The 27067-nt window shown below is 51.9% G+C and overlaps 1 protein-coding gene across 2 annotated transcripts in view; it reads left to right on the forward strand.

Moving 5' to 3' along the window:
- RAB11FIP4 (RAB11 family interacting protein 4) overlaps nucleotides 1–27067 on the forward strand; it is a 95707-nt gene that overhangs the window by 50713 nt on the left and 17927 nt on the right. Inside the window, exon 1 of one of the 2 annotated variants that reach the window (XM_019750721.2) lies at nucleotides 8836–9136. The exons of the other annotated variant lie outside the window; for it this stretch is intronic. Within the exon in view, the coding sequence (XP_019606280.1) occupies nucleotides 9107–9136 (30 nt within the window). The 5' untranslated portion in view covers nucleotides 8836–9106. Of the gene's footprint in view, nucleotides 1–8835; nucleotides 9137–27067 lie in introns of those variants that run through there. 2 annotated transcript variants of the gene reach the window in all.

A 27067-nucleotide genomic window follows, 5' to 3' on the forward strand; every position in this document is an offset into this window, starting at 1 on the left:
CCTAGTGTGCCAAAGTGCAAGACGGCTGCATTGTGCCCTACGGAGAAAATGCATGTTAGATAAGCTTTGTTCAGGCGTGAAGGATAAGACTGTTGGCTGTGAGTTCAGTGTGAATGAATCAACAACATACGAGGTGTGATCCAAACATACAGTGAACGTTTAAGTTTAAAAAAATTTATTACAGTAAAAGACACGTTGCCATCAATCCCCCTCAAAATACCCCCCCTCACTTTGAACGCAATTATCCCATCGTTCTTGCCACTTTCTGAAGCAGTTCTGGAAGTCCTCTTTCGTGAGTGTCTTTAGTTGCGCTGTCGTGGCTGCCTTAAAGTCCTGAATCGATTCAAAACGTTGACCTTTCATGGTCATTTTGACTTTGGGGAAGAGCCAGAAGTCGCACGGTGCCAGATCCGGTGAGTAAGGTGGATGAAGACACACTGTAATGCTTTTATTTGACAGAAATTGCCATAAACCAGAAGCGATGTGTGACACGGGGCCTTCCTGTTGTGATCACAAAATACAGTGAATGCTGCTGCCGAGTGCCATCCAACAGAAAGGCAGGGATCTTCAATATGGGAAGCAGCGCATCGAACCCTAGTAACAGTGTGTGACAAGTTATAACTCGTTTGGGGCAGTCAGTTGGGTGTGAGCTAAGGTTGAGAGAAGGTGTGTTTTAAAGTGTGCCGTAAATCATTCTCCATTTTGACAACACTCTGTGTCATACATCGCTTCTGGTTTATGGCAATTTCTGTCAAATAAAAGCATTACAGTGTGTCTTCATCCACCTTACTCAGCAGAGCTGGCACCGTGCAACTTCTGGCTCTTCCTGAAAGTCAAAATGATTCAGGGTATAGAAGCAGCCACGACATTCATGCAACTAAAGACACTCACGAAAGAGGACTTCCAGAACTGCTTCAGAAAGTGGCAAGAACGATGGGATAATTGAGTTCAAAGTGAGGGGGAGTATTTTGAGGGGGATTAATGGCAATGTGTCTTTTACTGGAATACACTTTTTTTCCAATTTAAACATCCACCGTATTGTTTGATCACACCTCATGTGTTAAATAATGTGTCTTTAAACACACATAAAGCAAGGTTATGTATTGATCAGTTGACAAAAACGTTGTAATCAGAGGCTTGCAGGAACTTAACCCCGACGAGCAGTGGTTCAGTATTCATTGATTCAGTGTTCACGTAGCAACAGCAGGTCACAAGAATTGGCCATGTGCAAGCTGTGGGAGGTAGCTGCAGAGCTGGGCTGGAACCTGGGCTGGCCGGGCACCAGGGCACTACACTCCCATGAATGTGGCCTTGTGGTCTAGTGGGACGGCAGGGGGCCTGGCCTGGAAGAAAGGTTTCTTTTTTAGGGCACCCTGGGAGCAGCCCTTCCTCCCCCTGCATTGGCCTCCTCTGAGCTTGGGGCCTCTCCAGTATCTACCTGAAAACAGCAGCTCCTTCAGTCGGCCTGGGCCTGGGCTGCGGCCACAGAACCTTGCTGGTTTGTGGTTTTCCCCTAAGTGGAAGGAACATTGGCTCAGTGTTCTGGGGCCAGGCGCCTTTGGTTTCCCTTTGCAGAGCCCTGCGCTGGAAGGGCCACAAAGGAGGCGTATGTGTGTGTGTGCGTGCCTGTGCTGGAGACAGGAGGCCAGTTCAGGCTCCACACGAGGCCCCTCCTGTCTGCTGCTGCTGCTGCTGCGGCTGCCTGTTTATGCAAGGGTGGCCCGGCCCATCCTGGGTGGGTCCCACTGAAAGCTGGCCCTGGGCCCTACCAGGAACCACCTCTAGGACCAGCTGCCACGACTGCTGTCTCCCGCCCCCCACCTTCTCACAGTGCTGAACCCACAGGGTTTGGGGTGGTTTTTAATTGCAGTGTCACTAAGATAATTTAGGAGACAATTGGGGGGGACCACGTTTGCTTCAAAAGTGGAATTACAAGCCCTTCGGTATATGTCCTTCTGACCTGAAGTAAGATGTAAGGTTGTCTTCATCTACTACCATCCTTGTCTAAAAGTTACTCTCTTCTCAGGAGGGAGATAAGCCCTGAGGTTAATGATCGCTACCCTGGAGCGTCCCTGGTGTAGGTCCTAATTGTAGGCTGAGAACAGCCATGCAGGGAGAGCACACAGGACATATGTAAGGGGCAGTGACTGCAGTGACAGGGCTCAGAGGGCCACATGGGGCACACCCTGCTAGAGAGCCCCTGAGGGTAGACTGTGGGCAGGCTGCTACCCAGAACAGCTCTGAGGAGGGCAGAGGACGTAGCCCAACTGCCAGGCTGTGGGGCCCAAGCAGGAGCCTGGGCTTGGAGTAAGATGAACTGGGTATGGGACCCCACAACACTCTCTGAACCATTGTATATAGAACCTGCCACTTGAGGACATAGCTATCAGGGCAGCTGACACAGAGTTTGGATCCTAGCATGTCAAGTAGAGGGTCCTCTGGTGAGCTCACACACACACGTGTGTGTGCACGTGCTAATGACTGGAAGGGCACCCAGCTTACTGCACTCCCTAGGTGTCTAGTGGTGCCATGGGGGAAAGTCTTCACCTGATTGGTCACACCTGAGTGGGGTTTTGAAGGATGAACAGGAGTTAGCTTAGTGGGCAGAGAAGGCAAAATGTTTGATACTTAGTAAAATAACATCCTCAGTCTCCTCCCAACCACCTCCCCCTTTCTGAGGTCCGTGTAGATCCTATGCCATTAACAAGCTTTGTGACGGTAGAGAAGTCATCTCTTCTCTCCAGGCCTCAGTTTCCCAATTGTAAAACAGGATCCCCTGCAGCTTTAATGCACTATGATTTCAGGTCTATAGAGGCCTGGATGATAATTTCTAAAAAGTTTTCATATTTGCAAAACACTTTCCAAAAGTCTTTGACTTTTTCTCTTCATACAGATCTCCTCCGTCCTATAAAGTTGGTCGGACTCTCTCCATTTGACCGAAGAGGAAACTGAGGGTTGGCAAGGTGAAGTGACTGGCCCTTTGCCAGTAAATGACAGAGCCAGGGTTTGGGGTTCTCTCCACTGTTCCACTTCCCCTCTCACACACCCCACAAGCCTAAAATCCCCCTATGGGTTGCACATAGATGATTCTTAATGGATCACTCGCCTTGCCTAGGCCCCGTGTCAGCTGTTACTGCTGACAGAGGGCAGGAGGAGGAGTCAAGAGTGATGTGTGCAGAAGATGCCAGGCCCCTGCCCTGAGCAAATCTAAGGGGAAGAGGTAAGCAGGAAAGCCCTGTGAGGAGCAGGACGCAGGACTGTGAGGATTGTCAAGGGGACACTGTTAAGCTAGTAGCTAGAGAGCAGGATAAAGTCTAGGACAGCAAGTGGGGGCACAGTTACGCTTTCCAGAAGCCAAAATCAGTGCTTAAATTCAGGGTGAAAATAGACCCCTGCCCCTAAAGTCTCTCTGTCCCTTACCCTGCTTTGGTTTTCTTCATACCATGAACACACACACACACACACACACACACACACACACACACACACACACATATATCATTTATTTGTTTATTGTCTGCCTTCCGCCACCCGAATGTAAGTTCCATGAAAACTGAGACTACACTGATTGCGGGTGTATCTCCAATACTTTGAACAGGGTCTGGCACATAGCAGGTCCTCGTTACATATTTGTGAATGAATGAATTAATGCATACATAAATGATACCTTCACCTGTGATTGCTCCAGCTCCCACTGCAAGTCAGCAAGCCTTCAGCGAGGTAGTTCCCAAACTGCGGCCCTGGAATCACCGGGGAATCTTTAAAAACGGTTAACACCTGGCTGCCACCCTAGACGTTTAGATTCAGTTACTATGGGGTACGACCCGGGCACTGACATGTTTTAGTTCCCCAAGTAAGTCTAGTGTGCAGTGCAGTTTGGGAACCACTACTTTACTTCCCACTCCTAAAACTCAGCGACACAGGCTGCCAGGTCTGGGAGGAGGTGGCGGGGCGGGGGAGGAGGCGTTTGTAGGAGAGGAGAGTTGTTGATGCTCTACTGATCTTGCAGTCACCTGATGTTAGGAGACTAAAGGAAAGGGAGGTTTTTCTTCCTTGCCCTCACCCAACACATGTCAAAAGAAGACCATGTTCCACTTCCTCCTGGCCTGCCACCTCCTCCTCTTAGATGATTGAATGAGTCAGAGGAAACATGGGTTTTCTCACCATTTTCCCCTCTCGTTGGGTTTGCATGAATAAGAAAACCCATTGTTCATGTGTGCACAGGTTGACAAAAATAGAGTTTGGTCTCTCTGAACACTCAGCCTGGGGCCAGAGTCAGTAAGACCTGGTCCTGTCCGGTCTGCACAGCGTCCAGCCACACACCAGGAGGGAACCCAGCTGCAGTGGCAGACTGCAGAAATCCTGGCCAAAGGGTAGTCACCAACACCGAGGTGTTTGCCAATGGAAAAGAGTTCCCATTTCCAGAATGCGTACCTCGCTCCGAGATCTGTGCCTGGGCTAGCCCACGGTGATAGAACGGGAGGGGGCCTTAGCAATGGCTTCCCAACCCACAGCTTTCCAGAGGAAGGAATGGTCCCGGATGCCCTCCTCTTCCCAGCCCCAGTGCATGCCCCCTGGACAAGCCCCTGCTGGAGTGGAAAGGCTCTGAGATTCAGGCATTGCTCTCATTTTTTCTAAGTGGGACACTGGGAACAACTTTCCCTCAGGGTCAAGAGGCTTCTGCAATCCCAGGGTCCTGCCTATTTCTTTAGTAACCGTTTCCCTTTTTGAAGCCTTTGCTTAAGTCATCAGAGGTTGACTTTGTCCTCTGGGGTGGAAAGCTGGGACTTAGTGTTTGGGGCTGACGTTTCCTGGCTGTGGAGTCAGGGGCCCTCTAAAGAGGAGGTGCAGGAGACAAGTGTTTGTGGCAAAGTGTGAGCCAGCTGTGCGGAGGGCTTTTCCACACAAAGGGCAGTGGTAGCTGGTGATAACTGTGGCTGGGCAGAAATAATGTCCAGTGAGTGACAAGGTTTGACTGACGTTGCCAGTCCTGCTTGATGACTGATGTCTGTTCTGGAGACTTCCTTTTCAATTCTAGCAGTATTTGTATAGCTGTTTTCTATTTGTTCATTTGGCTCACGTGGGTTGGCGTCAGTTGCGTGGCTAATGTTAACACTGGGTGATGTTCAGAGAGCTCTTCCTGTTTTAATGATGCCGTATATGTTGGCCTATCCTTCCATATGGCCCCAAACATGTACAAAACATTGCCTCTTTACACTGTCTCATGTTAAGCTAACTGCTGCCTGGTGACAGCAGAAGGAAGTAGACGTAGATCAGTAGCTGTGGTACAGAGAGAACTTACTACTCTCTTCCCTCACCTGAATGACCCCAATGACCATGTGTTTTCTGCCCCACATCAGTTTCTGAAGGATAATAGCTCCTGATTGTCAACATTCGATCTGCTTCTTTCTGGCTTTGACATTCAACATCATGGGAGTTTTCTCCTATCGACACAATGATAGTCAGTTTCATGACATAAAAAGAATTCATCAGAGTGACCTGCCATCTAAAAATTATTCTTAGATACATTCCCTGGGAGAGGATTTCTGTTTTTAATGAGATTGTTCTTGCTCCTGAAAAGGCAAGGTAGACCGCTTAAGCGACTCACAGTGCTGGGGAAGCACTGCGAAGGAGCTCAACCCCTGCCTGTCTGACCCCATCAGTAAAGCGTCCCAGTTGGAGTGGAGTGGGAAGGAGAGGGCCCTGCACTGGAGTCAGAAGCCTGGGTTTCAGTCTCTACTCATCCGATCTCTCACTGTGGGGCTTTGAACAAATTCTCAGCCCTCTCTGATCCTCCATCTTTCCATCCATAAAATGGGGGAAGAGTTTGTTAGGTATTTATCCAGAGAGTCTTCCCAGCTTAAAATGGTTTGATTCTATGACCTCTATAATATACCCACGCTGACGGACCAGGTAGCTAACGTAAGAGCCCACTTGCCCCCAGGCTCATGGGGGGCTGTGCTCAGGAGGCAGGACTATATTCCCTAATCACTCTCTCCCAGCCCCCATTTGAACAGAGAATAACTGAGTCCTCTGGGAGTCCTGGCCTGGGCTAGAGCCCTCAGGTCCCACATTCCATTTCAGACATAGTAGCCTCCTCCTCCCGACCCCACAAATGATCACTGCTTCCCTGAATCCTGTGGAAGATGCCAGGACCTCTCCCGAAAGCTAGTGTCCTAAATTCTCTGCTTCAGGTGTGAATCCTTACCTCAGTTCTCCCTAGCCTCTTGCCATATGGTAATGGATAATGGCTGCTGTTTACTGAACACCAGCTATGTGGCAGGTCCTATTCTAAATATTTTATGGATCCTGATTATTTCAGTCCTCACAATAATCCTAAAATACATGCTACTATTATCTCCAATCTACAGATGAGGAAATTGAGATGCTGGGAATTAACCTTGCCTGGGGTCACCCAGCTACACGGTGGTGAAGCCACGATATGACCCTTGGCTCTGGCTCAGAGCTCATGCACCTAATGACTGAGTCAGACTGGAGCCCATTTGTGCTGCCGGTAACCACGAGGAGCTACTATTTATTGAGTGCTGGAAGCACGGGAGGCATTCTACTAGACTCTCATTTTATCATTTTATTTAAACCTCCCAATTGGAAGAGGAAAGGTCTTGTTTCCATTTTACAGAGGTGGAAACCGAAACTCCGCAACATAAAATGACTTCTCCATGTAAGTTGTAGAGGTGAGTAGGCTTCAAACTCAGAAGCATTCAATGCTAGCATCTTGTGGCCGTCCTCTCTGTCAGGCTGCTTTTCAGAACAAGTACCTGGGGATGCTCCCCACCCCACCACTTTGGGGGAAAATAAAGAGGGACCATTAGGACCACTCCCCCCGTAGAGCTCTTGAAAGTGTCGGTCAGGCTACTGCTGGTGGGCCAGGCAGGGGACTTGATGCATCTGACTTTCTCTACTGACCTTCGCTGGGACAAAGCCAGGACTCAGAGAAGCAATGATCACCTTAAGTGTCTGCTTCTCTTCTCCACTTCTGAGTGGTTCTGTCATGTGACCTACTTTCTGGGACCCCATAGTTCTCAGGGGTAACATGAGACTCACAAGGGAAGAGGGGAAACTAAGATAGAACCCCTGGACTCAGCCACTCCCTAAAACCTTAAGGGAATAGGCTGAGCTAAGATCTCAGGATGGAGCGAGGAAGGCAGAGCAGGACCAGAGTTCTCGGGCTAATGCTTGTACCACACCTTTGATGAGTGCCTAAAATTAAGTGTACCCACTGTGCCAGGGTGCATAACCCATGAGGTAGACCGTGCCATTCCCATTCTGTAGATGAAGACACCGAATTTCAGAGAGGTTACATAACTTGTCCCAGAGGATTCAAACCCAGGACTGAGTCCAAAGCCAGTGCTGTTTATGATACTCCACAGGGTGCCTATGTGTTAGGGATACACTGTGGCCTCCACACACAGATCTCTGAACCACAAGGCAGAAGCAGAGAGGAGAGAGGTGGGTGGTAGAGTTTCCACCTCACCCCTCGTCACCCCCACTGCTCTCCCCTCACCCCTAAAACAGCCCTTGCCAGAAGGCCCCCCTCTGGCTAATGCTGTCCTTTTTGGAGAAGCCTTAGTGGAATGCTTTGCCTCAGAGACAGGCCCTGGTAAACAGAGGGGCAGCTGGGAATTTATTTGCAGGAGAGAGATTGGGAAGAAGGAGGTTGAGAGCAAAGAGCCAGAAAGAAAGTGGGGAGGGGGGAAGGTGTGTGTGTGGGGTGTGTGTGTGGGGGGGTGCTGTGCCAAAGCACCTACTCTGTTTCCCTGAAAATAAGACCTAGCCGGACAATTATCTCTAATGCATCTTTGGAGCAAAAATTAATATAAGACCCGGTCTTTTGTTGTTATATAAGACCGGGTCTTATGTTATAGTAAAATAAGACTGGATCTTATATTACTTTTTGCTCCAAAAGATGCCTTAGAGCTGATTGTCCGGCTAGGTCTATTTTCGGGGAAACAGCATAGCTGGTGACAGGCCCTGCCCATACGAAAGTACCACCTTATGGGTCAGTGAGAACTCATGGAAGACAAGGGTGTCTTCTTCATATCCACCTGGAAGATAAATTTGGAAGCTAAATCTGCATCCCCGCCCCCACCAGCTACACAATGCAACATCAAGTCAAAAGGAAACATTTGCAATATTTGCTGCTTTAGGTCTTTGCCTTCTTTTAATCCTGAGCATAGTGAAGAAATTGGGGGGCACGTTTTTCACTTAAATTTTATTTACTAGGATTCAACAGAAGAGGTTCTTCCCTTTTTGGTTTTTAGTTCTTGTTGCCTCTTGGTCCTTTGTATTCCTGGGCTGGTTATAAAGACAGCTTTGACCCCACACGAAAAGACTGGGAAAGTTGTGGGTGAGATTCAGGATGAGAATCAATTTAGGAACGGCGGGTGGTGGTGGTGAAGGAGGTAGGGGTTGGTAGGTCTTAATTCGGGTCCGCAAAAGTGAGCCTGAGAGCTCTGGCCGGAATCTCGCAGTGCTGTGACCGCAAACAGTGAGAGTGAACTGGAATGGGCAGCGGCGGCGACTGAGCCCGCCAGGCAGGCACGTGAGTTTACAAACTCGGTCTTGAGCAATCCCAGGGCCCGGGCCACCCAAACCCATGAGGCCCTAACCTTGCGACCCGGGCTCCCTCAGGCCCAGGCGAGCTCTACTTTGGGCGGGGCGTCGCCTGCGCCCGCCCCGCGGCCGCGCATCCATTGGTCTGCGCCGCCCCAGACACCTGCCTCTACCTAGGGGGCGGGTTTACCTGGGCTCCGCCCCCTGCGGATCCGATTCCCAGGCTGCTCTTCCTCCTCCTCCGGCCCCGCCCCCGGCACCAGGCCCCGCCTCTTCGATCTCCGAGCCCCGGCGCCTCGTGATGTCATGGCAGTTTTGATACAAAGAGCCCTTCGTCCCACGCGGGTCTCCCGGCAACGGGCGCGGGTGGGGGCGGGGCCGGCGCCTTCAACTGGTGCCTAACCGAGCGAGCTGCCGCGGGGAAGGTTCCTGCGCTCTCCGCGCTGCCCGCCGCGTCCCTGCCCGCCCCGCCGACCTGCACCCGCCAGCTTCTCGCGCTTCTGCAGCTCACCGACCTGCGGCCAGACGGGGTATGCGCACCCCGCCGGCCCCTGGGGGCCAGGTAAGCGGCGGCCGACAGGGTCTCGGGCTCGCAGGGCTCTGGCGACGCGCACCTCGCTGGGCCCGCGGCCCCGGGGCCAGAGAAGTTGCCGGAGAGCGGAACTTCGTCCGCAGCCCGGGCTCCGGCTCCTGCCCCGGGAGTGTCCACCCTCTCGGCCCTGGCGGGGGAGGTCGGGTTACCTGCGTCTCGGCCCGCTGGGCCACGGAGGAGAAGCCGCTGCCCACTCTGGGCCCCCTGCTTGCCCTCAGGTGCGAGGCTGGAGAGGACCAGCCCCGGGCGGCAGGGAGAGGTGGTCGCTTGTGTCTTCGGCGCAATTTCAAAAAGTGGTTTTAGGGGGATCTAGTGGGCTGGGTACGGGGCTCATTTGCCTGGACGCCTCCATTGGGACCCCCGCGCCCCACCTCCGCTCGCAGCGCGCCTGCCCTTCCGGGACCCGTGTTCCTGGAGCTCCCTGCCCTTGGTTGGCCCCTCAGAGTCCCGAAGGGGGCTGTGCGCGGGCGAAGTTTTTCCTCAGCTCATGGTAGCCTTACTAATCCTGTTTTCGGCCCCGAGGAGTTCTGCCGGGCAAGAGGGAGGGCCAGCCTAATTCGGGATTTGGGGACAGGGCCCAGCCCCTTTCCAGCCTTGAGGCTGCGGAGCTTAGAGGTGTGTGCGGATTCCCACCCCTTCGCTCCCTAAGAGCGGGTGGGACCGTCCTGGCAGTACTTGCTGTGGTCACAGCCGATTCCCTGCGAGGGACAAGCGTCGTGGCAGAGCAGCCTCTGGAAAACCGTGCCTTTGCTGTGGAAACCTGGTCCCTACTGAGCCCCGGACTTTTTTCCTTCTCATCCCTGCACACCCTCCAGTATACCGCTTTCGCCAGTTCCCCGTCTCCCTGGCACTGCTCTTCCACAGATGGCTGGATGTGATATCACTCGGCACTGAGGGACATGCCAGTGTTCCTTGACTGACTTATTTCTGGGTCACCTTCTCAAAGGACTGTGAGGAGACTGGGTTCCTGCACTCAGCCTACACCGTGTAGCAACCCCCTGGGCTGGTTCCTGCTGATCCACACAACCTCTGTCCTCCCTTCCTGGAGGCAGGTGCTAGTTGCTCCTGGGAAGGGGATGGGGCAGGCACATCCTGTGGGGCGTCCCCAGGTCCTTCCCCTGGTGAGATGTGGTTCTGTGATGTCAGATTATGGAAAAAGGAATCTCAAAGGGGGCGGGTTACCAACTGTGTGTCTCCGACCTCTGCAGTAGGGGTCTCTGTCTCCCTCTCTCCTTCCCTACCTATAACCATCTAACCCAGCCTTGGTGGATTCCTGTGAGTAGTCACTGCCTGGGACTGGGGTCCTGCCACTCGCCACACCATCTTACCCAGATAGAGTGGCCCCAACCTTAAACTGCTAAGCTGGCATTCATGAAATGCTCATTATGTGCCCAGGGGCTATTATACACAGACATGTACCTGCCCTTAAGAGGTTTTCAGGCAGTTGGGAAAGTGAAAACCTGGGTCGAATTGCTCCCTGCCCAACTCCCCTGAGCCCTGGGTTGATCTGGGTTGTCTTGGAGGCCCCTGTGAGATCTCCCTTGTGTGGCCTAGAGGAATGAAGGACTTGGGACTTGAGTAGCAGGTATCAGACCTAGGGCAAATGCCGACTGGGGGACAGCTTTGTCATTTGGGAACCGTGGGCTTTGGTGGCGGGAGTGGGGTGGATGACGAAGGCTGGCATGAGATAAGATTGTACCTAGGGGAGGGATGAAACTAGCCAGGCCAGGTGAGCAGGCTGGGAGGCATGACCTTTGCCCCAAGGCAGAGCAGTAGGAGAGACTGCCTGGAACCCTGTTCTTGGAAAGGACTTTTCATCAAGTGGGGGAAAAGGAGAAGAAGTTAGGGGGCTTGTGGCAGCCGGTGCTGGGGAGGCTCTGGGCTGCAGTTTGAGAACTTCCTGGTGGATATTCCACTGGCCCCCTCTCCCTTCCTTTTTCCCTCTCTTCAAAGCATTTGTGCCCCCTCCCTTAGGCACACTGGCCCCGTTATGACCTTCTAGCCCCGCTCCCCTCCTGATGGGACCAGCTGCCCCCACACCCAGGGCTTTCTCTTTGGTTGTTCACCTGGGGCCCTCACAGCTCTCACCTGCCGGCAACTGCCTCCCTCCCACCAAGATGGCTAGAAACTTCCTTTCCAAGGGCTCCGTCCCTCTTACAGAACCTAAAGCCCCTGTTATGCCAAGGGATGCTTCACAACTGATCCTGCTTTGAGGGGCCTCACAATTTTAATTTACTTTATGTGTTTTAGGATGGGTAGGAAGAGGACGGGAGAGGCTTCAATAAAGTATAGCAGATAAGCAATTCCTGGAAGGCTGGCTTCCCAGGGACTCAGGGACTTAGATGGGGGCGGGGGTGCCCACCCTCTGGCCCTGTGCCCTGGCCCCCGGTGCAGGGCTCACTGCATTATGAAAAGCAAGTATCTTTATCTAGTCTGCCTACTGCCTGGTGTTGACGGTGGGCCATAATACCTTGGCCTTGCCAGGTGTGCAGAGTCCCTGGGCTTGGGCTCTGTTTTGCTCCAGGTCCGCTGTGCTGGCTCTTGACTCAGTAACTGGACATCAAATCACTGGCCTCTCAAATGAGGGGGACCACTCAGGTCTTCCTACTACTTGGTCTCCCAGTTGGATTTGGGTGGTCCTGCCCCATCAGCTGGGCACCACATGACAGGCATGGTGATTTGGCAGGCCCACGTCGTGTTTTACTAGATGTGGGGTGGTCATCTCTCCTGGATGTGGTATGGCAGTCACCTCCATCGGACGGCAATTCAGGGCACAGACCCTTTCCCATTTCTGTTTGCCCAGCCCCTACCCAGCATGTGCCTGGCACAGGCAATTCATTCACCAAATATTTGAGCGTCTAATTTGTGCTAGATTCTGTACTGGGTACTGGAGATACCACAGTGAACATGCAGACAACAGTCTGCCTTCGTGGAGGTCACATGATGGCAGAGGGGCAGGCAAACAGGTAAAACCTGCAGTGTGTGAGATGGCAGGAGAGAAAGCGGGGCAGTGGGGGAGTGCTGTGCCACATGTGGTTTTTTAAAATGGAGTGGGCAAGGAAGCCCTCGCTGAGAAGGTGACAAAGAGGTACAGGCAGAGGAAACAGGAACAGCGAAGGCCCTGAGGTGGGACCATGGCTGGTGAGATGTGTCCACAGAACGGCAGGGAAACTGCCGTGATTGGAGAGTAAGGCAAGTAGAAATCGGGGGGGGGGGGGGGGGGCCTGATGCTGCCACGCCACGGCCCAGAATCCCAGATTAACAGTACAGTTGATTCTAGAAATCCACCAGCACAAAGTGCATTTCATTGCTCTGCCCACTTCAAGCCATTACTGTTGAGGAGTTTGGACGTTAAGGCATTTCTTGGGAGAGGTGTTTGTGTGTGGCCGTTGCTGCCGTGGACTTTTCTGCTCTCAGCCCAGGTTGGATCAGATAAGGCTGTCCACAAGAGTGTGGAAACAGTTCTTGCCAGACTTAGTTCCACCACACAAATTGATACCAGCAAAAACCGCCCAGGTGATGCACGCTAGGTCGGCAGAGCGCTGTTGGGCAATCTTGTTCCCTCGGGTAAGTGCTATGGGGAGTGGGACGTCAGCACGCGAGCCCCGCGGAGTGGCTGTCAGCCCACGCGAGTGCTGGCCGGCCCCCTTAGGGTTCTGTTTCCTCTTCTCCTTGAGCTCCTGACCTCCTTGAGCCCCAAGGTGCGTGGGCATCTCTCTTCTCTCCCTCTACCTGCAGGCAGTTGGCAGCAGTTCTGTCCCCTGGTCTCCTAAGGAGTCTCTGTCCAGCCAAAGCCCCTAAAGTGTGAGTGTGCATGTGCATGTGTGTATGCGTGTATATGTGTGTGTGTGCGTGTGTAGGAAGGAGAAAGTAGGCATCCTCAGAGGGTCACATGAAGGTCAGAGGAGGCAGCCTGGTTGGGAATCCAGAGCTGGGGGGTTCCAGGGACCTGTGGCCCCAGCTCTGCCAGGCAGGCCAGTCCTAGTAACACCCACATTTTTAACCCCACTTTTTGACTTCCTTCAAGAAACGGGAAGTTTTCTGACTGTTGCGTATATTTTTAATTGATTCAACCTGCTTCATCTTCCCAAAAAGTGGGTTCTTTCCCAACAATGTACACATGATTCAAATGAAAACAAAAGCTTGGTGGCTGTTATTATTAATACATGGGAGCTTTTCTCATTTAAGGGATCAGAAAGAGGAAGGCCTAAACAGAACTCAAGTGTGAGAGAGTGGGTGGGAACCCTCTTACTCTTGAGTCATCTTTTGACACCACCCCCCCCATCTCTTCTGTGCTCTGTAAGCCTATTAACATAAAAAGGGAAGCCACATTTCAAGTGGTCTGTGTTGTCTGCAGTGGATGTGGGATATGGGAGCCGAGGCGGGGGGTGTTTGCTCTTACCACCGGGCTTCTGTCTCCCTCCTAGGAAAGGAGAAAGAATAGGAACAAGTTTCTCCTTCCTGCTCACTGGTTTTCCTGGGAGAAATACTTACCTCAAAACACAGGCGCTTTCATCTCATGCTCAGTGCCTGTTTTCTTAAAGTAGAAAAAAAAAAATTAGAGCCAGAAAACACGTGGGTCTAGATCCTGGCTCTGCTGCTTGCTAGTTGTGGGACTTTGGACAAAGTACCTCATCTTTCTGAGCCTCAGTTTCCCCATCTGTAGAGTAAGATTGATAATGGTATCTACTTCATAGGGTGATGGTGAAGATAAAGGGAGCCACTGTGACCTAAAGTACCCAGAGTAGGTCTGACACTTGCTCGGTTGGCAGCGGATGGAATAATTAGGTAGCTAGAGAAGCAGACAGGACAGGGCCCAAGAGCCTGGACTCTGGGGTCAGGCTGTCCAGGTTCAAATCCTGGCTCTGCCAGTTGCTCTTCCTGGAATCTTAGGCAAATTATTTAATCTTTCTGTGCCTCAGTTTCCTCATCTGTGAAATGACGATGACGCTAGCACCTCCCTCATGAGGTAGTTACGTGGATCAAATATGTAAACGCATGAAGAGCATTTAACACAGTGCCTGCCATATGAGTGAGCTGTTATTTTTAGTTCCTAAAAGCCTCTACTGGTTTGATTCTTGTGACTGATAACCTTAGCACCCAACAGACTTTCTTGCAAGGGAGGTTGTCAACACTGAAACAGGAAGGTGGCAGGGCAAAAACTCTGGTACCTGAGGAACTTTACCAGAGGAGCAAACTACGTCCTCAGCGTCTGTGTTTTTAAATAAACCAACTCAGCCTCCACAGTTGCATACTCTGGGGCCAGAGTGAAGGGACTGGTACCCGCGTGGCAATCTGTGAATGAGAGGCAAAGCACATTCCGAGGTGAGAGCCTTCTCCCCAGGGCTTGGCGTGGGGCTGCACCTGGTCTTCCTCCCAGAGACGGCCCACTCTGCCAGGCCAGAGCCTGCCTGCCAAGGAGAGAGGGGCAGTGCCTCTGCCCACCTACCCTTCACCTCCAGCTGAGGCCTGCCTATCATCTACCTATGCCCGACTGGAAAGCCAGCTTGGAGCAGTGCTGCCTGCCTGCCACTGCCAGCCCACAGTATCTGCCTTATTAAAGCACTGCGGCTCTGGCTGGCTGCAGGCCCCAGGAGATCTGGAGGGGAGCCAGACAGAAAGGGGTGGGCTCTGCAGCCACCCGTCCATGTTGGTTGACTGCCCTGGTAGTTTTCCAAGGAACAAACCTACCTGTTAATCTAGCTTGGCTGCCCAGAGAAGCTGCTGCAGCTCCACTGAGGCGAAGCTGGCCAGGATGGCTGGCTGGTTAGGAAGGTGGTAGTCAGGACAGCTTCTACCTAAGGAACCTTGAATTGATGGTCTAGCAAAATGAGGGTTCTGGTTGACAAGGCAGGTCTAGCCAGCACATTGTTGTATAATTACCTGCAAGATTGAATCAGTTATGAGCAAAGAAAGATCTTTTGCAGCAGGTGTGTGTGTACGTGTGTGTGCGCACGTTCCTGCATGGAGTTGTCATCTACCGTTCAGTGCACACACACAGGCAAGGAACTGTGACTGAATCCCCATTCCCCACTTACTCTCACACTGTATTTTGGAGAGGCTAAGACACACTCTTGTTTTTTTACATTGTAACATCTCAAATTGGTACATTTGCCGGTGTGTTTTAATTAAGTGTCTTTTCTTTCTTGATGTACTTGAAATACTATGCATCTTAAAATCAAAGGCATCTTGCATTTAATGAAACAAAAACTATGTAACTTCTACAGAACTTACAGGATGATTTGCCCAGTTTCTTGGAGGGAGGAAGTAGAGCCACCTTGTAGTGGTGGTAGGATTGATGAAAGGACACTGTGATGTGGTTCAAAGGAGTGAGCTTGAACACTGGGCAGACCTGGGCTCAGATTCCAGTTTTACAGCTCACCAGCTGTGTGACCTTGGGAAAGCAGAGCAACTTCTCTGAGCCTCTTCCTCCACCAAATTTGGATCGTGGCTCCATAGTCATCATGATTATGTGCAAGGCACCTTTCTCTGTTTCTCTCTTCCTGGGTATCATCTGAGGTCACACTGTTCCATTCTACCTGGATTAAAAGGGAAAATAAAGTCAGGGAATGGGTTGCTGGCCTTCCCAAGGTAGCAGATGGAAACTGGCATTATGTACCAGGCTTCCTGACTCCATGTATAATCCTTGAACATCATCTTTCCCTTCCGTCCGTCGTCCTCCCAGTTTGCCTGAGTTTTCATTTTCACATGTGTTTCCTTTTAGCAAGTTTCTTTCAAATCTCCTCTCCCTTTCTGTAAAATCTTCCCACATGTAGCCTCTTTGAAGCTCCTTGTGGTGGGAAAGGGGAGGGGGCTGTGCCTTGTGGCCAGGGTGGCACAGGTCCCAGGAGCTTCAGCTGACAGTAGTCAGTGGTCTAGTGTGCTGTGGTCCCCGCCATCTTCAGCTCAAGTCCAAGTTCTGCTGCCGCCCGCCTTGCTAACTAACCCCTGTTCCCGTGGCCTGCAAGGCTCAACCTGAGAGACTGCTCCAATGCTGAGTGTTGGACACTGCTATTGCCGAGAGTGTTTAGTATTTTCTGTACCCTCCTTGCATTCAAATCAGACCTTGCTCAGAATCTAGCCCTGCTAGCTCTGTGACCTTATGCAAGTTATTTAACCTCTCTGAACCCCCGCTTTCTCATCTGAATGGTGGCTGATGCACAGAAACATCTGGTACATGAAACCACTTAATATTCCTTCCTGGTCTCCCTCACCTGTTTAAGACCACCTTGTGTTTCTTCAGCTCATGCCAAGGGCTCTGGGAACATCAGCCAACAGAGTCGCTCCAAGTAAACGCCCTGAGACAGATGGAGGAGTCCTGGGCAGGGCATAGCACCGGGGAAGGCACAGGGACCTGTGTGAGCAGGATGTGTCGGGCGGGATGGCTGGGCTGCAGGGAGTGGGGTGAGCGGTCAGTAACTGCTCCTGTTCGGGTGAGGTTGACAAGAAGGGCTGCTCACTAAGGTTGGAAGCAGGACTGGGGCAGCAGTGGGCTGAGTTTGAGGTGCCGGGAGACAGCCACGTGGGGATGTCTAGCTGAGAGATGCTGAGTGAAGGGAGACTTTTAGAGCATGCCGTGGTCTTAAACCTTGTTTTCGTCAGAGGTCTCCTCTCTGCCTCTCTCCCTCCTGAGAGCCGATGAAAGCCAGTAGCCCGACTTCCGCAGCTTTGGGCATCGCCAGGGGTTTACAGTCCCCTCCTTGATGAGGTGGTGTTTGGTCTCTGGCACCGTCCTTCCCGAGTACCAAGGTGTGTAATGAGTTAAGCCAGTCCTGAGAGAAACAGAGCTGCGAGTGGGATGGAACTTGGCTCACAAAGAGCCCGGATAAGCTGGTGATATAAGCCTGCCTCCTCGTGGACCCCCAGGAGGTAAAGCTAATGCACAGCTCCTGGCTGGGGACAGAGAGAACCAGTGGGTTAGCTGTGCCAAGGCTGGGATGGGTAGGTTTCCCCACTGAGTAATTTCTTTTCTTCTTAAAATGATACATAATGGGTGGGGGAGGTGAGGGTGAAGCCCCAGCCTGGCGTGTGCCACCTCTCCCGGTGTGCCAGGGAGCATTACAGGAGCAGAGAAAGGGGAGAGCGTACCAGAGATGGCTGTAGGGCCCAAGGAGCTCAGGTCCAGGCTGGGGTGGGGGGGTTTGTGGAGTGTGGAGGTGGGGGGATTGGCCTCCCAACTACAGTGGCTTTCTGCCTGGGGGTTGTTTAGGGCCAGGTGTTTGAAGCAAAGGGAGGAACTGTGTTTCAGACATAAGGAAGCCCGAAGCATGGGGGTGGTGGTAAAGTTGGACCGGAGCTTGGGGTACGAGGGGAAGGGGAATGGCAGTACCATGTCCTGTGGCTGAGAATGGCTGGACGGGGCGGTCCGACGATCCAGGGCCGGGTTCTGTGGCCAATTGGGGAGCCCACAGACCCTTTGAGAGGGTCTTGATGGGCTTTCAGTAGATTTCCCTGGGGGCCTCCTACCCTCTGAGCCCCAAACTCTGCTTGTGGACAGACCTAGTGCTCTCTCACCTGTCCCCACTGTGGGAAAGCCTAGGAAAGGACTTGAGCCCATTCATCCTGCCCTAGCCCATGGACCCCAAAGCTGAGCTCTGGCCAGCCCCAGTACGAGGCAGTGGCCCAGAGAACCCCCGGCCTGGGTAGCTGGACCTGGTAAAGGCAGAAGGACAAAAGTGACACCTGAACTGAGCCTGCAAGCAGCACTGCTGGGGCTCTGGGCTGATGGGAGGGGCCAGGAGGTTATAAGAACAGAGGGCTGGGTGGGGAGAGCTGCAGGAGTGGAGAGGAGGAGAGTTGCCCTGCCTTGTCATTGGCCCTCCCATCTGTCTGTTCCAGGTGGGTGGGTCACGTGGACATGGGCACTTTGCTTGGCCTTCCAAGGCCTGAGGGTTTCTGTGGCCAAAAGCGGGTGGAGTAGGTACCCGCCCTGGCCTTAGATTGTCCGGCAGGGTCAGTTCTGTTCAGGTGTGCCCTCCCTGAAGCACATAGCCTCTCCCTGGGGAGTTCGTGTCACCTCGTTTGAAGGTGCCTCACTGAAGAAATGCTGTTCCATCCAGAGAGGTGGGTGAGCTGGCCTGGGCCACCGCTTTCCAGTTCCAAGCTTTCACTTTAAGCTCCTCTTATAGTGATGATAAAACATGGAGCCCCCAAAGCAAGCCCCACAGACTCTTGACTGGGAGTAATTAAGCCCTCTCTTCAAACAGCGACATCCTTGAAAGCTATAATTTGTAACCCAAAATAGCTGCCTGTTCAGAGAGCCAGGGAGCCCTTAACGTGCGCCCCTTTCAACGTGCAGCCTGTTCATTGGCTTTTGACCTTTGAGTTGCCCCACACCTGGCCAGTCGTGATTTTCTGGGATACACTGGCTGGGTGGGAACTGGAGCTTCCCAACAGGTACTTGGGAAATCATTTTTGAGAATTTAGGTGGGGTGATTGAAGTTAAGGGTTCCTGATTCAGGTTTACATAGCCCTACCTCTCTGTGTGATGACAAAAGGGCATAGAGAGAAAAGCCGCAGCGTCACTTCAGAGGAAAGTAGATTGAACTCGACACCATGCCCTCCTCTGTCAGGAGGAAACAGTATTCACCTGCTGGCATTTAGAGGAAGAAAAATGAGACCACCTCAGTAAAGCACATAGCACACTCTAGCCATGTGGTCTGTGCTCCCGAGTAGCACCTCGGGGATTTCCTTTCTCTCAGGTGTGGCTCTGCGGGCCACTGATGTAGACAGAACGTCTTGTGTATGGGTTTGGGAATTTGGATGCTGGCCGCTCAGCTAACAGGAAACGCCTCCCTGACCTGCAGTGTCTGTCGGCTGACATGCCTGGAATTCTTGGGGCTGGCTGCAGGGGTTTGGTTTCCAGATGTGGAAGCAATTTAAGTTCTGTTTTCATAATCCCCAACAGTTTGCCTCCAAAATCCACATTTTCATTTGCAAATCAAGGCTGTTGTCTGTTTAGGGGGCCGGGGTGGGGAGACTGCTTCAGGGGCCCCTTTTAATCCTTTGTGTTTAGGGGGTAGGTTCACCGGGTGGGGCACTCAGATCTGGGACCATCACACACCCCATCCAGGGCTTGGTCACCATGGGAGCAGAAGTTGACCCTGGGGCCACATCCCCTGTGGGTTTTCCTAGGAGATGGGTCACTTAGGCAAATTCAACTGCAGTATCTGCCTGGCCCCTCAGTCACCATCGCTGACCCCGGAAGGACAGCCTGGGGTGGAGGGAAGAGGGGGTGTCGTGTTCTTGCATGTCAGAGGAAGGCTGGCATCACAGTGGAGCAAGGTGACCACGTGTCCCAGGAGTGGTACGGGCCCTCCTTCCCAAACTGACCACAACAAAGGGAAGAAATCGGCCTCGGATTTCAAGCAGCCAGAAATACCGACTGGCATGGAGAAACTGGTAATATCTTGCTCAATTACTGAGCACTGCTAGCCACGGAGGTGGCCTGACCCAGGATTACAGGCTCTGTGGTACAGGCCTGTCGTTCCAGGGCTAACTGCTGGTCTCTTCTCTTGTAAACCAATCACTGTTGAGGTAAAAATCACTTTTACATTTCTATTATAACTACACTAAATACAGTTCTGGGCAAACAAAGATTGCCTTGTGCAGTTTTAAATGCCTCTGGCTGAACTGCACATACACTTCTTTAAAATTAAAATATACCTGTGTTATGGAAAGAGCACAAGAGATGGAAATAACTTACTTAGCTTCGTATATAAATAGGGCCAAATGCCAGTCATATTGGATTAGGGCCACCCTAAAGACTACATTTTCATTTAATTACTTCTTTAAAAACCCCCGTCTCCAAAAACAGTCACATTCTAAGGTGCCGGGGATTGGCACGTCACATATGAATTTGGGAGAGATGGCCACAATTCTGCCCATAACAGAAAGGTTCTTTGGAGCCATCCTCCAACGGGAGGAGAAAGAGGAGGGTGAGCAGAGCCTGGCCTCCCAGCTGAGCCTGAGTGGAGGGGAGGCAGCTCTGCCTTCAGGCAAAAACCTGCCATTGATGAGGGGCCCACTGGGGACAGCTCTTGGCCACAGGATCTAGTTGGAAAAGTTTCTAGTAATGTGACGACTCATGGTTCACCTTCTAAAGACGATTGTTCTTAGAGCTGGAGCCACATGTCCCCTGCATCCAAATGACCTAGACCTGACCATTCGGAACCCAGACCGCCCATCATTCAGGTCCTCTCGTGGGTTCATTTGACCCTGGAAGTTGGTCCTCCGGCCTTCCAGCTGCTGTTGGCTCTCCCTCTAGGGTAGCGTTCTTGAAGGATGGCTTCACTCCTTCAGATTCCTTTTAAATGGAGCTTCAGCTTGTCATTTGTCAGTTAGCTTTTAACTTGTCGGGGATTTTATGCTTTTCTTTAACCAGTGAGTTTGGAGCAACTGTCTTTCATGTTTTATGTATTCGTATGTCAGGTTTACTTCTGATATACTGGAAAATGAGACCTGTTAGAACTGATGATGGGAAGCCATCGAGAGTAGGGCCCAGCCACCAACCTTTGTAAGTCCCCAAGGTTTTGCCCAAAGCTGTGATATACAGGGGTTCACAGCACCCCTCCCCAGCCTCCTTGGCTCCAGAACCCCCCCCCATACAGCCCCTCAAATAGCCATGATTCCATCAGCCACCCAAGAGTACCCCACAGTGACTCATCCAAACCAGCCCCTACAACCAAGACAGACCATAGTGGAGCCGGTCCAGGAGGAAACTGCACCATTAAGGATTTGCACGCCCCAGGTTCTCTCCAGTGCTGCCACCATATTTGCTTTCTCTCCGTATATAACTTTTTTTTTCTGAACCATTTAAAGCAAACCAGGCAAGACGTTATCAAAAGTAAGGACATTTCTCCTTTATAACTACTATATATACCAGTAAGACACCTAACCCAATCAAGCGTCATTCCCTAATATCACCCAATAGCTAATCCATATTCCAGCTTCCCCCTTTGTCCCCAAAAGGTCTTTTACAGCGAGGTGGTTGTTTGCTTGTTTGTTTGAGCTGGGATCTGATCAAGGGTGACATTTGGGTTTTATCTCTTCTGATGGATCTGTAACACCGGTTTTCACAGTGTGGTCCTGGGACTAGCAGCATGAGCACCGCCTGAGAGCTTGTTAGAAATGCTCTTTCTTGTTTTTAGTTTAGTTCGGCCTATAGAATGTACTTTCAGACCTCACCCCAGACCTGCTGAATCAGGAACCCTGGTGCAATCTGAGTCTTACAACCCCTCCCCGACCCCACGTGATTCTGACGCACGTTCAAGTTTGAGAACCACTGGCCTAGAAAAATCCCCCTCCCTCTTTTTTTGTGACATTCTCTTGTTGAAATGACCAGGCCAGTTGTCTTGTAGAGGGTCCCACAAACTTGCTGCCGGATTATTTCCCTGTGGTGATATGTAACTTGTTGCTCTATGCCCTGTTTTCCCCTTCAGTAGAAGTTAGATCCTAAGGTTTGATGAGAATTAAGTGTTGTTGAGATTACGTGATAGGTGATGATGCCATGTCCTTCATATTGTACCGTGTTTCCCGGAAATAAGACCGGGTTTTATATTAAGGTTTGCTCCAAAAGACGCATTAGGGCTTATGTTTAAGGGATGTCATCCTGAAAAATCATGCTAGGGCTTATTTTCCGGGTAGGTCTTATTTTCGGGGAAGCACAATGTAGGCTAAGGTCTTTTTGTTCCCAGTTTAGTGGTGGTAGGTTTGATAACTGCATTACAGTGATAATAGCCTCTTTTCTCCATGGTAGAGATACGGGGCAGGAGGGTTGGTTGGTGTCTTGCAGTAATCTGTAGGGTGATTCTTTGGGACTGTGCAAGTATCCAATTCCTCCATTGATCAACCATAGATCTAATGGTTTTATTCTGTAGTTGCTGGGTGTAGTGTTCTATTTGTGTCAGGTCAAGCTTCTGTTGTTCAGATCTTTTTTAATTCTCTTGTTTGCTTGCTCCATTAATTACTGAGAGAGAGAGATGAATTAAAATCTCCAACTTTTAGTTCTAAGTTTTGATTTATATATTTTGAAACGATGTTATTAGATGCGTAAACATTTGCAAGTGTTACATCTTATTAAATTAAATTTTATCGTTTCTTAATGTCCCTCTATCTCTTACCTTAAAGTGGACTTTGTCTGATGTTAATATAGCCCGTCCAACTTTTGGTTGGTGTTTGCGTGGTATGTCTCTTTTCGTTCTTTTACTTTTCACCTATCTGTGTCTTCTTGCTTAAGTTATTTTTGTTAAATCTAATCTGACAATATTTGTCTTTTAATAGGATGGTTTATTCCACTTTCATTCAATGCATTACTGATAATGGTTGAGTTGTTTATTATTTGTTTTTTGTTTGCCCCAATCTGATCTTTGTTCTTCGTTTCTTCCTTTTATCCTGTATCCTTTTGGGTGACGTAAGCATTTTTTTTATTTCATGTTTTTTCTCCATTAGATTTTTAGTAACACATTTTTATTTTTATTTTTTAACCACTAACTTTTGACATGCTGGAATATGTTATTGGAATGGAAGTGGCACAGTGGAAACAAAGGGCTGGAGTGTCTCCTGGCAGGGCAGGGGTCCCCACTGTGAGGGGCGTTTCCAGTGGGGTCCAGGGTCTGGCCCATAGCCTAATGGGCTTGGAAACAGATCTTATTGCCCCTTCCCACATCCCTGTGACTCATGCCACTCATGCCCACAGATTGTCCCTGGATGGATGCTCAGAGCCAAAATGCCAGCTGATTCATTTACAGTGAAAATGGCACTCTGGCAGCGAGCTTGGGCAGCGCTTCTCTTCCTAGCATCCGCAAGCTCCTGGGAAGTTTGCCCTGATCCGGAAGGGTGGTGGGTGAACTTGGACACAGGGGAGCTGGTTGGAAGGTCTGAATGGACACAGGGAAGCTGGTCTGAATGGTCTCAAGTTCACAGCCTTTGGGGCAGGCTGGATGAGCCGGTCATCCAGACAAAACACCTCTGGTGCAGGCCGGTTTCACACCCACCCTCCCAGCCTCTTACTGGGGGTACATTAGATCCCTGAATATTTCCAGTCACTCTGCTCCGCCACCTTTCAGGGAATTTGTCCATCTTTCATCTTAGTGTAGCTGCCAGGGAGCTAATGACATCCTTCATTTCTGAGTTTTTCTGGGAGCTACGTCATACCCTCCTCAACTTCCCTTGCCTTCTTGTGACACTTTTTTGATCTAATCTGACAGTGTCAGATTAGATACTTTGTCAGCAGCTGGTGTGTTGGGGGCAGGATGTGAGACAGAGGAGAGAGACAACTCAAGAGTTGCGATTAAAACATTGAAAAAAAAGGCAGTGTCAGTTTCCACACCCCTTTCGTTGTGGCGTTGTGTGCAGTCGCAGAATGTGTTGTCTCACCGACGTCACTTTTTGCAAATGGCATGGGACTTCTTGAGAAGCACTGGCATGGCTTTCTCTTTCTCTTCTGTTCAGTTCTAGCCTGAGGTTCCACGGCCAGTAAAGGCCAGATCCAGGACTGAACCACGTCTGCCCGAGAGCTTCAGTCTCCCCCTCTGTAAAAATGGGGTGATTTAGGACCTCCCTCGGGGGCGGGGGGTGATGTGAGAATCAAACCCTCTTAGTATTTCCCACTTGAGACAAATGAACTCCTGTGGAAACAGCGGTTGTCAGTGCTGTGCCCCCGCCTGGGATCTGCAGTCAGGGGGGTTCTCAGCATTGAAACCGAGGCACTCAGAAGTTCAGTGCCTTTATGACGAAAGGGAAGTGAGCAGTTGGGGTGTCCACACTGAGCTCTGCTCCTGGAGGAGGAGCGCCAAGCCCAGGTGAAGGGTGGTCTTGAGCTGCAGGTCGTACCCTCCCTGCGGTGAGGCTTCAGGAGGTGGATCCGAGAGCTCCTGGCTGCAGGAGAGAGCCTGAAAGTTGCCTTGGCCGCCACGACTGCCAGGAGGGAGGTTGGCTAGAGGGGTTGGTTCCTGCCACTCTCTGAGTGGGCCCCTCAGGGGGGAACATGGCAGTCTCTCCTACCTTCCTGACCTCAGCCTCCCTAGCTGAGCAGGAAGTTTGGGCCACAGAGCTTTGATCTCACAATATAAGGTCAGTCCCCAGGGCTGGCAGAGAAGCATGATAAACTCACAAGGCTTGGTAACCTGGTGTTCCCATGTTTGCCCTTGGCCTTGTATCTGAGCCAAGGTGACTTTTGTTCAGAAGGCAAGCCGGAGGCACCAGCCTCCCTGTGTAGGTGTTTAAATCCCCTCTCATGTCCCACCCTTGCCCCTTGAATGGCACCTGGGCAACCCTCTTGTTGAATCAGGATCTCTTACCAGCCACTGATGAGCACCAGCTACCCGCCTGCAGAGCAAGGCCTGGCTTCAGGGCACGCGCTGGTAGCCACAAACGAGTTGGGCACAGCCTGGCTTGCTTACTAATCTCCGCCGCCACCATCTTTGCATGATGAGAGTGGCCAAGCCACTGTGGCATGTAGAGGATCCCAGCCCATGTAACCCCATCCCCTCCCTGTGGCCGTGGGGACATTGGCATACACAAGTGAGCTCCTTAAACTGAATCTTCTGCTACCCATGGGGAAGACCCAGCATGACCCTAACCAGGCCTGTCTCTGTTCCTGGGCTGTTTCCCGGCTGGGAGCGCGGTGAGGGATTTCCTCCCTTGCCTGGCCCCCAAGCCCGCTCAGCCTCTCCCAGGCGGCAGGCTTCTCCCCTGACTAGGCTTGGTTTGTGTCCCATCCCCACATATCTTCCCTACAGTGGGGTTCCACGTGTGCCCGCTGGTGCCTGGCTGCGAGGGAAGCTGAGATGTGCCCGCCCAAGCTATTTTTACCCAGCCTTATCCCCACAGAGCTGTTCTGTGGCTCCGAGTCACTGCCTGGGGAGTGGAGCCGTTGCCAGGGCTGGGGGTGGATGAGCAGGAACCTCAGCACCTCCCGACACCCTTACCCAGGCAGCGTCTCATCCCAACATTTGTGAAAGGGTGTCGTTCATGGGCAAAGAGACCTTCCAAGAGAGCGGGCAGAAGAAGACCCTGGTGGGCAGAAAAGAGGCACCTGGCATGCTTGGAGGGAAGGCTTTGCAATCAGTGAAGTCTGGCTCCCAGAAGCAGAACCCAGCCTACCTTTGCCCAGTGTGCCACCGGGTCAGAAGGACAGGGTCCTGGGGGCTGGATCGGTAATAGCTCAGGTTTATTGAGCACGTTCTGTGTGTGCTTAGAACATGTGCCAACTCATTTCATCCTAATAGTTAATTCCATTCCATAGATGGGGAAACCGAGGCACTGGGAAGTTCAATGCACCTCAGGTCGCAGAGCTCCTAAGTGTCATGTAGAGCTGGGATTTGCTCCTAATGCCACTCTGTCCCTCTCTGCCATGTTTCCAGCATCTGTGAGGTATGCAACATTGTTCTAGATTCTCTATGGCAGTCCTGCCGGGTAGGTATTTCCATCCCTGTTTTTAGATGCGGCTCAGAAATGGAACAGCTTATCCAAGGTCACACAGCCAGCCGGTGACCAGGCCAGGATTGGCACCCAGGCCTCGGGTCACCCATTGCGTTGGGCTCTTCCCAGCTTCCCATTCCACAGAGCAGTTTGGTTCCACAAATACTGGCTAATATTAGGGTCCTCACCTCCCGTGTGCTCCCTGTAACGTTGACCATTGGGGGCTCAGGTGTAGAAATCCCCATGGTTACCCCGTGAGGGTCTTTTCCCCGCCCCCAGGGCATGTGGACATGGGTTCACCTGGAGTCCGTGTCCTCCGTGCATTAGCTGCCAGGAAAATACAGAGGAGTGGTGTGTGTGACTTGGCGGCATCGTCCCTCTGGGGCCCAATCAGTGAGGGGAGGACCAACTGACATCGTCGTGTCTGGGCCCCGCTGCACCCCCGCCAAGAGTGGGGACAGTGGGGCATTGTTGGCCACTTTGAGGCTTTGATGCCCCCCCTCACTCCAACCCTCCTCCCCCGGTACTGATACTTGGCCTTTCACCAGCCGTTGAATTCAACCCATGCCAACTTCCTACAGAGGAAGGGGTGACTGGAGTCTGCTGGCAGGTGAACGCCGCTCTTGAGACTGGAGAGGGGACTCACAGGCAGGCTGTGTGCCTGCAGGCTGCCACGTCCAGCCTGGCCAGCTCCATCCAGCCCCAGCTGGAGACAGAATGGTTAGCTGAGCAGTTGGCTGTGGCCTGTTTCCTTAGCCTTGGGCCTCTGAACTCTCCAGAAACCTCCTGGTCTTGGATAATTCCCGGGGCCCAGACTCTTAAAGAGGGCGTCCCTCCTGGCCTCCTGTCTGTCCAGGACCAGCCAGGACAGCTCAGCTTCTGTAACACGTAGCCCTTAACAAGGCTGGATCAGGATTTAATATTCCCATAGCTCCTGACCCTCTGATGCTTGTGAATTTTGTCATGTGTGGCCCTGAGATTAGCCTCTGAGGTAGAGGTGACTGTCTCCATTCTGTAGGTAAGGAGTCAGGGGCTTACACATCACCTGCCCAAGGTCACACAGCTTGTGAGTGGCTGGGCCAGCCAGTACTAAAACCCAGTCTGCCAGGCTGCAGAGCCATGCCCTTACCCAGCAGCCCTTGCAAAGGTGTCCTGGGGCTTGTGAAGGAATACGGCACCTGTGTGACCTCCCTTCACTTCTGGGACCCCTCAGCAGGGTGGGAGGAGATGACATGGAGTGGTTGGGACATATGCCACCCACACCTGAGTGGTCCACAGCGGCTAGCCCTGTGCCTCCAGGGACACGGAGCTCTGTGCCCAGGGCTGGCTCTGGGTCCCAGGGGAGAGTCCTAGGGGTAGGCGTGCTGCCTGCGGAGGATACTGTCCCTTCCCTACAGGCCTCCCTAAAACAGACACATCCGTTCTGTGAAAATCCATTCCCCACTCTCCTAAGCCTGCCACCCCTCCAGAGCAGGCCTC

This window comes from Rhinolophus sinicus, linkage group LG15 (genome assembly GCF_036562045.2).
Source record: "Rhinolophus sinicus isolate RSC01 linkage group LG15, ASM3656204v1, whole genome shotgun sequence".
Taxonomy (NCBI): Eukaryota; Metazoa; Chordata; class Mammalia; order Chiroptera; family Rhinolophidae; genus Rhinolophus; species Rhinolophus sinicus.